At 37.9% G+C, this 16004-nt stretch overlaps 1 protein-coding gene across 2 annotated transcripts in view; it reads left to right on the top strand.

Moving 5' to 3' along the window:
- The first annotated feature begins 266 nt into the window (after positions 1 to 266).
- net1 (neuroepithelial cell transforming 1) overlaps positions 267 to 16004 on the top strand; it is a 34788-nt gene continuing 19050 nt past the window's right edge. The window contains exons 1-2 of one of the 2 annotated variants that reach the window (XM_041977934.1): positions 267 to 421; positions 9014 to 9077. In XM_041977934.1, the coding sequence (XP_041833868.1) occupies positions 270 to 421; positions 9014 to 9077 (216 nt within the window). In that variant the 5' untranslated portion in view covers positions 267 to 269. Of the gene's footprint in view, positions 422 to 8702; positions 8729 to 9013; positions 9078 to 16004 lie in introns of those variants that run through there. The other variant, XM_041977935.1, reaches the window with a different exon arrangement.

The following is a 16004-nucleotide window of genomic DNA, read 5'->3' on the forward strand; positions in this document are numbered from 1 at the left end:
AACTTTCTACTGATTGTGTAAAACTATTCTACAGTACCTATCTTAAGTAAATCAACATATAATATGTCAACATGAACCACTCTTAAAACACTACAATTACATGGATGGTTGGACAACTCTGGCCCCGCCCTCCAAGCGCAGACTCCTAGCAACGAGTTCGTCTGTCCTCCTCTCATTGGTCGATTTTTGGATTTCCGCCATATTCAAAAATAGTCACGAGCCAAATGTATTGTTAAAACCTTGTAACGTGGAATTTAAAACCCCCGTTCATGATAGTTCAAATGGGTGAAACCGGAGATGTCCAAACTCTCGTTTCGATCTTAGAGAAAAACGAAAAACAAACGATCTCTATTTACTTTAAAACGCCTAAAGCTGATGAGGAAGAGTCTCCGCTGCAGAACAACAGGAAGAGCCTGAGACGGTGAGTCATTTTCCCCTGTGTTTATATTAGGAGCCGAACTGTAATTCCATGTTAATAAAACTACTACTACTACTATTACTACTACTACTACTACTACTACTACTACTACTACTAATAATAATAATAATAATAATAATAATAATAATAAAAATAATAAACAAACGGAAATAAAACGTCAGAAGTACCGTCTGCGACAGTGCAGTGGTTGCACTCAACGCGGATGAATATTGCAAGTTATCTGATGAGCGTAATGAGAAAATATTTTAAAAATGTCTTTAATCGAACACTTAATTGCAAGTTTAAAAATACCTGAGCGATTTTATTTATCAACAAATGTAATACTTAAATCACAGACATTGCAATTATTCAAGTAGTTTTAAAACGCAGAGTATTTACAGCTGTGTCCTACCGCCACATGATGGCAGCAACGGGCCACTGTGGGAGCCCGGAATTATGTATTATGTCTTTCCATTTTTATACAGTTTTGGGGATTTTATATTTATTTGTTCATTTCTAGAGTTAAAATTTTTTGTCGTAACATTTTAAGTATTATTGGACTCTAATAATAAACCATCTAGTTAAGAATGGGCGGAAAACAGATTTTTTTTTTAATTTTTAGTTATTTATTTTTTAATTATATTTATTTAAATTCATCCTAAGTTTTCACTTTTCATGATTTTAAAGTATTTAAAAAAATACGTTTTCCTTTTTAAGCTGCTATAATCCCATATAAAGTATATATATATAATATATATCTATATATATATATATACTTTATATATTATATACTATATATATACTTGTTTATATTATATATATATAATATATATATATATATTTCACTCACTTAATTAATTAAGGAAATACCTTACATTGTTTTTTTCCTATCAAACCTTTAAGATTATATGTTTATTTTGTTTTAAGTATTCTATTCTACAGTCATTTAGCAGAAGCTTTTCTCCAAAGCGACTTGCATCAGAAGGTGGTTAGGCAGTAGCATTAAGGGTCTTACCTTAGGACCCCACTGGAAGATGTTAGTATTCGTCTCCTTTGGGACTTGAAATTGGGTATTCCACATGGGAGATAGATGCCCTGTTAACTTGAGCTATCCAGCCAGTTAACAGGGCAATTAGTAAATACATAGTAAATAATTAATAAGTACGTAAATAGTTAGTAAATAAGTATTAAAAATGAAATAGGGAAAAGTGTTAGTCTCACAAACACACACACACACACAAGTTTAACCAGATTAACAAATCTTAAACACACCCTTACAAGAACCTGCTCTTTGTTAGTATTAATCTATGTTGGCATGTTTTGGGATGCTAACTTTCTGGGAGTGTTTATGTTGTACTCTTTTGAAGGCCTTTCCATGTTGTGTGCCAGGATTTTTTTGAGCCTGCACAATGCCCTCCTCCATCTGCACACAAACATGGAAAAACATCACCCGATGTCTGACTTCACTAACAAAGTTTGTGGAAAAAAAATATATAAATGTTGAGTGAGAGAAAATAGAGTTTGATTTCCCAAGTGAGATAGGCACTGAATGTTTGCCTGGCGATGGCTGTTTTCTTTTTTCAACATTCCTGTTGCCAAGCTTGAGCAGAATTCAGTCAACATTGATGAAGTCTAGGTTAAAAGTTTGTGACCTCAACACTGAGGTAAAGTGCAACGTGTATTTGGGAGGAAATATATACCTCAGAAGCTGAAGAATTTCTTAAAACTGAAGCACAACCATTCGCCCTATACCTGCCTGGGTAATGAGAAAAACTGTGGAGTCACTGAAAAACATGGAAACTGGTAGGGTCAGCACAGGGTCAGTTTAGTTTCAGGGTTGAACAAACAAAGGCAGGGCTGATGCTAAGCCATTGACTCATGATCCGGGCGTCCCTTGAAACATGTGAGCAGGTAAAGGAAGTGAAAGAACTTTTGTCCCCTGGCTGGTGGCAGTGACAAATGTGATTTCAATCGCGTATCCACAACAAAGACACACACAAACAGCACTATCAGGTTTTTTTAAAAAAAAAAAGCTTTTCACAAGAAAACGTGATACTTGATAAATCTATGTCCTTTGAGTCACAATCTGTAGAGACTTTTTGAGACCTGGCATCTTGATAAAGATATTCACAAACAGTATGTTTATTTAAACCTCAGGTTCTCGTTGATTCACATGTTTAGTTTTTACTCATCTACCCACAGTTTCTTTCACAAAAACACCTTGGAAAGATGTAAAACTGGTGACGTACACAGTTAAACTTGACCTGCAGGATTATGAGATTATGTCACAAACAACTTGGCTCTGCAGTCACTTTCTAATCGTACAATCCTGTACTTCGTAAAGTACATATAATGCTGGACTTGAAGTACATTTTTACAAAAAAAAGGTGCACATGGCAAAAAAAAAAAAAAAAAAAAAATTACATGCACCAAAAAATAATTATAATAATTCACACCCAAAATAGTTAAATATTAACCTTAAATCTAATCTTACACAATCTTTTAAAATCTGATACTAGTTACTAGAGGGGTCTGAATACTACTAATATAGTAAGGATGCACCGATACCACCTTTTTAAAAACAAGTACAAGTACTTATATTGGAGTACTTGCCAATACCAAGTACCAATATGACTAATAAATCCTATTGCAGTTCACTAGTATGGTGTGGACCAGAATGTCAGATGCAAGGACTGAGAGGTTAATTATGTGGCATATCAAAGGGGTTTTCCGAGTACAAGTATACAGGTATGGGACCGATTGATACCCGACACTGGTATCAGTGCATATCTGTGATATAGCCAAAAAATTAGCTAAGTTGACAACACTGCAGATTACCGGCTTTTTCCATATTTGCACAGGTGCACATACGGTCACAAATTCGGTGCTCCCCTGCAATTTGACAAACACAAACAAGCACTACACTGAACACCAACCAAACATCGTGATAAACGTAAACTTCCTGCTTTTTAAAGTTGTAGAGTCCCAGGATGTTTTTCTAGCAGTTGGTCGACCTGAGGCCAGATGAAAACATATTTATGTCTGGAAGAATCCTAACTCATTAAATTCTTTAATATAGCGATCATTACCAGTTCAATAAGTTATGAAAAGCGCACTTCACTCTAAGGACCCTTTTAAAGTTAAGTTAAAAGCTCAGCTCCTCTTGTGGTCACAGAAACAGAAACAATAACTACAGAAATAATGCAACTGAGAAATTCTCTGGGTTATGCTTTACTTCTAAGAGTGAAGCAAGGTAACTGTCAGTGATGAGTACTTCATCATTCCTCTGGTATTACCAACATCTTTGTCTCCTTTTACAAGAATTGCTACCACTTGTTTAGATTGCATGGTGATGGGTTAATAGCTGCAGCACCTTTGATTCCCAGCAGTGCTTCTATTGCAATGTAAGAACTGGCCACCTCATTCGCTTTTTATTATGCAACTCTCACGGTGTGGCTGTCTGTGTGTGTCCAAACTTGGCACAGAAATTAATATTTGTCATTTTTCTTAAACATGTCATGTGTAGTACATCTTCTTTGGAAGCAGAGCCTCTGCTTTACCGTCAGAGAAAAGACACACAGTCCTTTTCTCTCAAACTTAATAAGCATCCATGCATATTTCTATGTGCCTGCCATGATTCACTTACAACTAATGTCTAAAGGCAACACCTGAATGACGTGCAGCAAATGGCCTGACACTGATGTTGTTCTCAAACCGGCTGCAGTGTTCAGCCTCGGTTTAGGACGAATGTGCTCTGTAAGGTGGTTCTTCCGATAATATTTTGATGAAGAAACAGTCATATTTCTCACATTTAAGACTTTTATTAATTCTTAATAAAGAATATCCTCATTGTAATTACATAAAAACGTATGTTTGTAAGCCGTTTGAAGTGGTTTACAGATTCATTTACTTAACATCTCCTTTTAAAGTGGTAGTTACATATAAACTACTCATTTATTTAGTCAGTTGTCAGCATTGAATTCCATGCAGGCTTCCTCAATAGCTATGTTTACATGGATGAATGTTCCTTCTATCCAACTGAAATCAATCTGTCGTGTGTTGACATGATGGAAACATTTAATCTGACCGTAATGCTTTTCACATGTGCAGTGTGTACTAATTTGTATAAAGAAGAAGACATAGACAGAGAAGATTTGATCCAATATCTGCATGAACAACTCGTTTCTAGCTTTTTGACCCTCGAGATGCTCAATAATCCTTAACTATAGTTTCCAACAAAACGTATCCACCACAGTCCTCTTCTGTTTTGCTGCTGCTATTTTTCCAAGTCTTTCCTGAAACTCTTTACATCACCTAATCTGCTGATCAGATTGTGAAAAGGTTTAAACCACCCCTCTCGATCGGATTGAGAAATGTTTGCTAGCTTTTAGAGCACTGACCCACAAAGAATTGCATGCTTTTCCAGGGCTCCTATACAACAACGAAATAACTTCCGATTAATGACCAGGATGTACAATTTATGCTTGGTCAAAAAGACATTGGTTTCCAGTAAAGAAGTAGGTAGGTTGTAGTACCGGGCTTAGACAATAAAGGGGAAACCAGACGATTGTAGTCACTGATATCTTTCATTCGAGACTGATACAGTACCACTGTGTGCTCACAATGCACCCATTCAGTTTGAATGGTATGCATGTGGGCAGGTGTTGTAATTGCTACAACATTTAAAAGACAAACCACATTGACGCTGACTGGTTCTCTCACATATTTCAAATACATCTCTACAGATCTCTACTGGATGGGCAGGCGGGCGGGCAGGTCTGCCCATCTCTGTTTCTGAGATCGATCGATTAATCGATCTCAGAAAAATCAAAAACCGTCTTCAGTTTGGAGTCAAAATCAGTCTCCACATCATCATGATAGCAGCAGATTAGTTAATCATTGATTGATCAATATTTGTGGTACTTTAATATTGATTTAATTGTGTCATTTAACATGTTTATTAGCTTAAAACATTAATGCAGTTTAAGGCACTTTATGCCACTGTACTTTAAGCTAAGTTAAACTGTTTTGGTAATTCAATTCTCAGCTCCTCATGAGGACACAGAAGCTGTTGTATGTGTTGTAAAACAGTGACTGTGGTTGGGAAGACAAACTTCTACACCTCAAACTGTCTTGGAGTTATCTGGGAACAGATTTGACAAGTAAAGTCAGAGCAACACTTGCAGCAACCTCTGACCCCACACTCACCACCCAGATAGCTTCTCATTTGCCTTCTTTCTGTAGCTATTGTTATTGCCCAGCACATGTTGTTTATCCAAAACACCTTACACTGCTCAACATGGGTGGCCCCAAAAGGAACTTTAGATGTAAACTTGTGCAAGTTGGAGTTCCACACAATCTTCTAGTATATATGCTGCTGCTTCTGTTATTATTCCTTCATTGTTTCATGTGTACAGTTCTAATTATCATTGATGTGACTTTTATTGACTTTACAACCAACAGCAGATGAATGTTACTCAGCTCTTGTGTGTAATTGTTGCCTTTTTTCTCAGTAGTAATTCACCAACTAGTAACTCCTTTTTATCCTAACTAAAGGTTTGCAAACCACTTTTCTGATGTTCTTTCATAAAATTGCAGAGATCACGGTTTTTAAGGCCGGTAATAGATCATATCTTCATTAGTCAGTGTCCCCCTGGAATGAATATTGATATTGAGAATAGAATAGAAATACTTTATTAATCCCTTCAGAGAGCCCTCAGGGAAAGAGTTAGTGGAGCTGCACTAACTACCACCAATCATTACTGTTTATCCACTAAATGTAAACCAGTTGCGTTCAGGAGTCAAACCTGCCTCTTCTGAATGATGGTTGAGATTAGGGCACAACTTTTATCAGCATCTGTCTGTAACATTTAGCAGGGACATATCCTTTTTCACCACAGTGAAATAATTTAAAATATAACCTGGTCTTTAAGAATTAAACAGATTGCTTCTCAGATGTTAAACCAACGTCATTAGCTGAAAGTGCTGCATGTCTTTTAAGGAGCTTAACTCAGGAGATGTGAAAGACCATAAAGTAGCGCTGCAGCTGCCAGCACTGCTGACTGTAGGACAGTTGGGGTGTGTGCAGCATGACTGGAATGACTCACTCTTATGAGAAGCACTCGTTGGACACACACACACATAGAACAAATGTTTCTGAGCAGCTTAGCATTTTCAGGATGCTGATGTCTTCTTCAGTCCCCCCCTAAAAGTCTTATTCTCCACATCATAAACTCTTCTGACTCCATTTATGATCATGCTAACGATCCATGATGGTGCAGCACAGTTAGTTTTGATTCACCACGTTGTCATTGATGTCTGATGATGCATTTTTAAACAGACTCCACGCTGTCTTAACATCCCAGTTTTAATAGTCACACTAAACTAATTTTAAAAGTATATTTTGTATGGGTTACCAATTTAAATATTTTATAGAAAACAATATTCCTTTTCATTATAATTTATATTTTTAAAGCAAAGCAGAGAACATCTACAGTCATCAGCAAAGCTGAATAAAACAATTACTTCTAAGTTGTTGGGCCTTGTTGTGCCTCTGCTAAAAGCTTCTTGCAAAGCTGTCCTTTACTTTTTGAGAAAGCCTGCAAAAAAATAAACAAACCAAATGATACACAAAGAATATTAAATCTATGGAGATTATTTAAAAAATGGAGGAATAGTCTGACCTGTCTGGGTTCAGTTTGTAAAGATCTGAACTGTGTTATGCTGTTAAAGTTCCACAGTTGTAGGATGATTACCCTTCTTTTGTTTTTCTCTGTTTTCCTGCTCTGGTCAGCTTCAATCTGGCTGATGGTTCTGTTTCCTTGTGCTCCAATCAGCTTTGTCAGTGAGCAGACATGCAAGACTGATTTAATTCTATGAGGTTTTTTTTGTAATAGCTCTGTACCACAAATGTTTTTGTGGTGATCAAAGTATTTGTGAATTCACTTGGAAGAGTTAGTGCTGCTAAACATACATCCCAAAATCCCCTAAAAGTCGGGATGCTGTGTAAAATGTAAATTCAAAAAGGATATTTAATGATTTGCAAATGTGATGTGAGGTCCATAATTTTCAAAAAGAATTTTGTATTTTATTCAGTTTGTCCCAGAACAGCTTTCCATTTAAATTAGCTTTGGCCCAAAGAGGACAATTTAGTTTCGGGATCATTACATATGGCTTCTTCTTTGCATGGTAGAGCTTTCATTTACATCTGTGGATGACAAAGTGAACTGTGTTTGCAGGCAATTATCTCTGGAAGTCGTTATGGCTGATAAACTGACTATAACAAATCATTTCAGCCCTGTGTTTTTCTTTTTGTTTGTTGTTTTTTTTGTTTGTTTTGTTTTTATTTAGCAGATTGTTAAATTCCTGCTCATCTTTACTTCTGAGAGACTCTTCCTCCCTAAAGTGCTCTTTTTAGTCATGTTACTAACATTAACCCAGTTAGCTGCAGCATGTTTCTCCAGCTAATTCGTTTTGATACCAGGTACTTCTCTAGCCCTTTGGGACCTGTCCCGGTTTTTTATTTCCAGATTTACTGCTACCATTAAATTTAAAATGAGCCAATATTTTGCATTTAAATTATTTTATTTGGCATGGTAGAAACAACTAAAAAAATATATTAAGAAATTTAGAAACAGATCTAATAAACTAAATTTGTGCATTAGGTTCTCTGTCAGTAATGCTCATAAAAAGGTTGAAACTGCTATTTAATCAAAAGAAAACATCTAATAAAAAGTTCTACAACAGCATTGTGTTTGCTCTTTCTAAGGAAAGCAGCACAGTTTTTCTAATCCATTTAGTTGGTTTCATAAGTTGTGAGGTAACTTGGCCTTGTACAGCAGACTGAGTCACACAGCTCATACAAAGTATTCCAATGTGAAATAGTGTTTCAATAAAAATACAATTTATTATTGGTCCAGAACAGAGCTTAAGCTGAATGTTTGCTTTTCTTCTAGATGTGAAACCATCCATTAACTGAGCATGATGTGTTGCAATAATTCTTTAATAATCACAGGTTTAAGATGAGTTTTCTTTTTTCTTGTTTATTGTGGGGTCCCCAAATAGGGGAAAAAAAGCCACCCCTTGTCAGAAGGACCATTGAGTGCTCCGTTTTTTTCTTGTGAGAGTGTCATGTGTGAGATAAATGACTCCTCCTTCAAATGTCACAGCAGTCTTGGGTCTAAAGGCAGCCTTGTGGTTGAGGAGACTTCTTTGAAGAAGTGCACTGTGATCATGCTCTGTTCTCTGACTGAGTGGATCTCCATTTATCAGAGTCGGTCTGAGCTGCAGCTGCATCATAATGAGGCTGTGGTAGGTATCAACATGGAAATGTTTTCTCAGGTCACCAACATTCTGAGAAACAAAGCTCCATATCGCCTGATGAATGCTTTCAACTCTGCTTTACTCACTTTTTGGCTCAAACTGAAGGTCAGGGTGAACTCTGCTGGTGGTTTAAGTCTGTGTTTTCTGGAGTTTTGCCAGGGGAGTAAAGAGATCATAGCTAGAGCTGCACAGATGAGCCATGATGCATGAGTGTTTTTCTTGTCTGATCTTTTTTTTACATTTTTTTTGTCTCCCTCTTTTGTGATCATACAGGTCACTGCGAAGACGAAGCTCCTTCACCTTTCTCACCCCTGGACCTCAATGGGACTTCAGTTTGGTGAGTACGGTCTGAAATTACAGCCTAGTGATGCATGTGAAAGGAGTAAAAGTCAATTACAGCAAAACACAAAGAATGAAAAGTAGCAAATGGTATACCCTCTTAAATTAGTCTAAATATGTGTGCATACGGTTTGCATTACTCTATATTTTGTCACACGCTGACCCTGCACACATCTTCCAACACTGGCTTTTGGCTGACCTTTGCCATGTCGTGTAAACCTGGAGTCCAGTTGAGCACCACTTTCCATCATTACGATATGTTTTGACTTTCAAGCTGGGTTTTCAACAAGGTTTCGGAAACAGTAGCACTGCTCATTGTTACAGCAATGAAAGGCAGCTCCCCGCTGGACCGCAGCCAATAAACCAACATCAACCATCCACCAAGGGACTGTATTCTTCTAAATACAGCGAGCAATGAAAAATACAAGGCAAGCCAGCGTGTCCATGAGCACATTATTCATTATGGAATTACATCACTTCCAGTCTCTTTTTCTTTTATGCTTGCAGCTTTGTTTAGTTATGTGTCACTGAAGATAAAATTTGTAACTTCTTAACTTTCTCTTCCATCCCAGCGCAGCATTTACAGCAGCATTTCACTTTATGGCACTGTGTCACACACTAGCAACTGCACATCAACACACTGGTCGTTTTGAACAGGCACAGTAGCCGATTCAGCAAAGAAACCCAAGAGGAAAAAAAAGAGAAAAGGGCAAGAGATAAGACGAGAGTCAACATCAAACTAAATTTTGCTGGCTGAAGAGAGCTTGGAGAAGAAACCAAATGCAAGACAGATGCCAAATTAGCCGCCATTAGGGGGTACCTCACTGAGAAAATCTATCAAAGTTCTGTTGTGGGGCTTTAAAATGCATTGTTTTGCAAAACACTTGATATTTCTCCATTTTTATCAGTACCTCATTAAGTCATTTTGTCTTTTTTTATCTAAATATTTTGTGTCTTAAAGCCTGTTACACACATAACGATATTTGGGCTGTTTTTGTCCCGATTTTGCCTCTTCCCAAACTTGGACGGCAAACAATTAATTATCATTTGGTCTGTGGTGTGTTACGAGCCGATTTGTCCCGATAATCCGCTCCGAAACGGGTCGTAGCCAACAGTTGGACAACATTGAACATGTTTAATATTTCAGTGTTGATTTCTGAGGAACGCTGACGACTCATGCATTGTGACTGCGTTGGTGGTGATGTGGCACGAAATCAGAGAGCGAGCTGACTGGGGAGCAAGGAAGTAAATAAAGTCCATGCAGTTTTTCTGTCTGTAATGCTGTCTTGTTGTAGTGACTGATTCAGCCAATGTGCCTCCAGTTTTTATAAAAATAACAAACTATGACTTCATGGTCTTCATGTTGGATCTTCAGTGCAAACACCAGCCTAGATTCCCATGTCTTGGTCTTCAAGTACTAAGAGTGGAGTTGAATTTATCAAAGTTGCTTACATTCCAGGCCAGCTTTCACCTAAATTTGTCTCCATCATCATACTTCGCTGAAGGACTGTGAGGTCTGCCGTAATGCGGCTGCAGCTTGATTGAAGCTTGTACAGCCAGAGACAAAATGGCTGGATAAAAAGTCTTATCCCCCTATACTAAAGGAACATTACAGCCCACAGAACTTTGCCATCTCCGAAAAGACTGACCCACATGCGATTGACAGTCGGCTTCAAATGAAAATGGGATGATTAGAAACATAAAACAACAAGCAGATTAGATGGCAGGCAAAAGCAGTATGAAGGCATTCCAAGGTTTACATCTGCCTGAAACCCAATCCATCGCTCATCTGAAGGCGGAGGAGGAGAAATAAAAGCAGAGGGAGAGAAGGCCAGTGGCTCTTTATCTCATGCCAGCCTCATGCCTTTGATTTTTACAAACATGGCATACTTAGCTCATCTCCCAGACCATGTGGAACTTGTTAGCTCTCTTTCCATTTAATTCCCCTCTCCTCATTTTTTTTCTGTTATTTATAAATTTCACAAATAGTTGGCAAATCCTAGAAGTGTCTTTGTCTGAATGCCTCTTTTATCTCAACCCTAACATTTAAGCTTGATGGGTTTAAATAAAGTTTAGCCTGCTTTGAAGTGGTTGGGGCTATTTTTTCTTTACCTCTGGAAGGGGAAGGGTTGGGAATAGGTTAGTGTCTTTGCCACAGAGGCTTCCAGCAGGTGAGGCAAGCATTCCCGGAGTGCTTCCATTCTTCTCTCAGACTACATTAGACATGAGCCCTCCAGGGCTTTTTTCTTATGAAGAAAATATGAGTAAGGTTTCCAACCAAACACCTAGGTGAAGGAGATCAAACCAGGCTTTTGTTCAGTGGAATGCGGAGATAATTAACAATGGTGAGAATTAGACTATGGACATTTTGTCTTTTCATGGGACAAGTTCAGGCAGCCCGAGACGACCTGTCAAATAAGCAGCGTTCCAGCTTTGATATGATTTTTTTCTTGTTCCCAAATGAAACTGGTCTGGCAAACAATTATAATTATTACACATATATACATTGTCTTTAATAATATATCATAATATAAGCATTAGTTTTCAGTATTATCTATCATTATCAAATTGCAGCCTTATTAATGCTCTATGTACGTATGTAAATAGGTACATCCATTTTAGTTGTCAGACGTAACTGCCAGCATACTCTTATGCGTGAGTTATGTTGGCATGGTTGTTGGGCAATAAATCCACTTGAGGGCAGTGTAGAGTTACAACCTAAATTTAAGACAATATTGAAGAAACATGGCAATGGCCTCATAAAAAGACATAAAAAGAGGTCGTGCAGTAGACGGTGGTGGTCTATGCAACCATTAAATACACTGAAGCTTCTTTTTCTTTGTTCCTTTTGCTGGTCGCATGTGAGCTAAATGGTGCAACACTGCCCCCACTGTTTCTAGTGGTACTGTTCCATCGACTATGTCCAAATACACATCTGCAAACTCACCAAAATATGCACGTAAAGGACTCAGAAGATGAGTAGAAAGCTTAACGACAAGCATACATGAAGCATTACTGTTACTGTAGTTGCTTGCCTGCAACAGTATAAACTGCTCAGCTGGGAGCTGTAGGATACAATAAGATAAAGTTTGTTTAGTTAAACATTAAACAGTAGACTGAAAGGCTCTGTTCCGTCCTAGTCTTTTGTTGTGTATGGGGAACAGCTAACAAATTCTGAACCTCTAAACAAACACAGTGAGCAGCAGTGTATTATGTAACAATCTGAGACATAAACTGGCCATTTAGTGTTCTGTATGCTAATACAAGAATTTTAAAACAAATCCTAAAATGTATTGAGAGTCATTGTATAGAGTCTGAAATAGAACCGATGTTCACTCTCTCGCTAGAACATGTTAATAGTCTGGTTGCAGCATTTTGTATAGCTGGGAGAAGTAAAATGGGGGATTTTTTTTCGAAACATGGCATTACAAAAATCTAAATTTGATTACAAAAATGTATTAATATTTTTCCAGTTCAGCCAAGGAGACTATATATTTCAACTGCAAAATTTTAAATGCTGGACTTGAACAAAAAGAAGCCAGAGCCTGTTTTTTTATGTAGTTCAGGAGGCGCTTTAATCATTGTCTCAATCTTGTTGGTGTTTAAGACAAGATAATTGCTAAAAAAGCCAATCTCTAACCTGGGTTTGTTGACTAGGATGGGCAGTCTATCCACCCGATGAGACTAAAAATACATGTACAACTGAATGTCACCAGCATACAAAATCATAATAAATGTTCTTCAAACGATTGAATGATGCCAGCTTAAGGAAGCACATAGAAAGAAAATGATAATGGACCCAGGACTGAACCTTGTGGAACCCCACAGGTTAGGGAGACAGTGTTAGAGTTTGTTGTAATATAGAAAGTCCTGTAACAAAAGTGCTGGATAGGTGAGACATACACTAATTGCTGGGTTGGGAGTTTGGTCCACTGCATTGTAAAATACCTGAAGTTGGTCCTCATGGCACCAAAGCCACTAGCAGGTCAGCCCAGCCATCACTGGTGTCTAAATGGATAAACAGGAGAAACCTGAGTTTCCTTAAGCCTCTTGCACTGCTCTCATGACATCTGGCTTTTCATTGCATTAGGGTAGTGTTTAATTTGCTTTTAGTCCTGTGTCAAATGACTCTGCAGTAGTTGCTGGTGTTTATTGGCATTAATGAAAACCAAATGCTCATGTTCACACAAATTTTCAATAACAATGTTATAAGGAGAAGAGCAAGATGAAGTGAAGCTCACTTTTTCCTAACAGAAAGACACTTTTACCATCCACATTTCACACAGAAGATCTGTAACTTACAGCAATGACTTGTGGCATAATTAGACAAGATTTATAAACTACCCTTAAAAGACGATTTATGGGTATTAAACAGTGGCTATTAAACAGCTTCCAGCAACTTAACTGAAGCGGAAGTCATTATCATAGGCCCAGACATGTCATATTTCTTGAAAACTACCTTCATTCTGCAATAATATGACCTCCAGCTGTAGAAACCGTCACAAAAGGTTGACTGTTGAAAGGCATGCCCAGTCTTGCTTTATTCAGTTATGAAGAACCTGAAAATTGTCTGCCAAAAACCAAAAGATAGTTTGCTGTACATTGATTACATCAAGCCTTAAATTATTCAATTCATTTCACTTGCATTTTTATATTTCTTTTTCAGATTTTATTTCATTCAGTGTGTATCTGCCACAAACTGCAACAGAGGAGCACACTTGAGCGTGATTTTAGTTAACATCACTGGTTGCTGGTGTGTTTTCAGAGCTAATTTTATTAATCTAGTTATTTTAAAAGCAAGTTTGGGACGAATCCCTCAATAGGTGTCTAACTCCAAATGAACCTCAGTAGTCATATGGAGTTTCTTGACATTACACCAGTTTTAATGTGTTGTTTTTTTTTGTTTGTTTTTTTTTCATGCATGACTGAGAAGAATTACTGCAGTGAATTGGCTAAGAACACTGGCTAATCCAGTGTTTCTCAATTCCAGTCTTCAAGTATCCCAATCCTGCATGTTTTAGATGTTTTCCTACTCCAGCACATCTGATTCAGATTAATGAACCTTCTCATCGAGCTCTTTGTAAGTCTGTTAATGAGTCATTCTTTGCAGCCAGGTGTGTTAAAGTGTTGAAACATCTAAAAACATACAGGACAGTGGTACTTGAGGATTTGAGGAATTTTCTAGTTTATTGCCATGAAAACTCTACATTGTAAATGCGTTTCCTGACGGAGCAAATGGAGCAGTACCACTGGGAACTGCAGGGGCAGTGTTGAGCAATGTAGCTGATGTGCAAACCGCGAAAGGAACAAAGAAGAAGAAGCCACAATGGTTTTAATGGCGGCACAAACGACCACCATTTACTTGGCTGCTTTCTTTTATATCTTTAAATATGTACATTATCGTTATCTCTCTATTTTCAACAAATGTAATTCTGTTATGTTGAACATCAACATCTGCTACAGCTTTACTTTCTATCTTTGTTAATTTTCACCTCTCAACATCTCAAATAACACAGATGCTCTGCTGTAATCATGCTTAAGGCGGATTTATACTCGCGCGGCATCTGCGTGCGGTCGGTTATGGCGTAGCTGACGCTGATGAGTTTGCTGTTGTACTCGAGCGTAGGGGGTGCACGTTGTTTTGGTGTTGTGTTGCAGTTTCTCCTCCTAACCTGAAGGTGGCAGCAGGGGTGGTATCGGCCAGTAAACTCAGCAGGTCAAAGTTCTTTTGATAGTTCACTTAGGTTTGGTAGGTATTTTCTGTTTTAAAACTACAATGGCATTCAGTATGGTTCAGTGGTGTTGATTTTAAAAACGGTGGTTACCACACAAATTCAGCGAGAAGATTCAGATATCCAGCAACACGTGATCCCAAACAGACCAATCACAAGGGAGTATCTCCGCATAACCGTCTGCGTAGCAGGGGTGCACGTCAGGTATGGAAGAGGTGCGCGTCGAGCCTTTGCGGAGGTACGCCACGCCGACGGCACAGACGCAGGCGACACGGTGCATCAGTGAAAAAGGTCCCCCTTTAGTTTCTCACTGCACCACATTGCACATGTTCTTCAGGCTGTTTAAACCATTGTTGTGTATGAGACAAATTCATATGAATAACAACAATTTAACCAGTTTTTGGAAATGATGATGTCACCAGTAGTTTGCGTAATGACCAACATGTGACAAACATAATTGCAGATTTAGTCCTGCTGTGTGGGACAGACTTTCAAAAATAATAAACTAGTCATATTATCCCGTAAAGTAGTCTTTATTACAAACTACAAACTTCTCGGTGCTGTTACATCATTGCAGAGCAGTCAGACCTGCTGATTGAAGAGAGGTGTGTCCTTTGTCAGCAGGCCAACTCATAGTGTTACTGTCATTTACATAGCTTGCTGCAATGCCCCCACCCTTTTAAAAACATGCATCTTTCCCTCAGAGCTACAGAAAAGCCAAAGCTTTTGGCTATGATGGTTTTAGATTTCTATCTTTTTATGCCATTTTCTCACTGATTCTCTTCCTGTCTGTTCAGTAAATACTTAAATTCCTGTTCTCCGATCCTTTAGATTTTATGAGCTTTCATTGTTTGGCCAGATTGTTTCAAACTTAACCCACACTCGGGTCCGTGTGAGTAGTTTGTTAGGTTAGATGAATATGCTTTTCTGTTTAAACCTGTGAGGTAATGGTAACATTAGACTGTTGCGTTATTTGGAGCATGACAGTTAAAAAAAATAAATAAATAAAAAAATAATCTCCCAGAAGAGACACTCCTCGTTTTTTGTGTCTGAACCTGTTGAAATTTTTGGGTAGTATTAGCAGTTGTGCATTATGGCTGTTTCTTTGTTTTCTATGCACATTATTCTCTTTATGTAACTTACAAATCTGTCAGTCTTTCTGTTTGTCAGCATTAGAGTAACCTACACCAGTT

This window comes from Melanotaenia boesemani, chromosome 23, assembly GCF_017639745.1.
Source record: "Melanotaenia boesemani isolate fMelBoe1 chromosome 23, fMelBoe1.pri, whole genome shotgun sequence".
NCBI classification, from domain to species: domain Eukaryota; kingdom Metazoa; phylum Chordata; class Actinopteri; order Atheriniformes; family Melanotaeniidae; genus Melanotaenia; species Melanotaenia boesemani.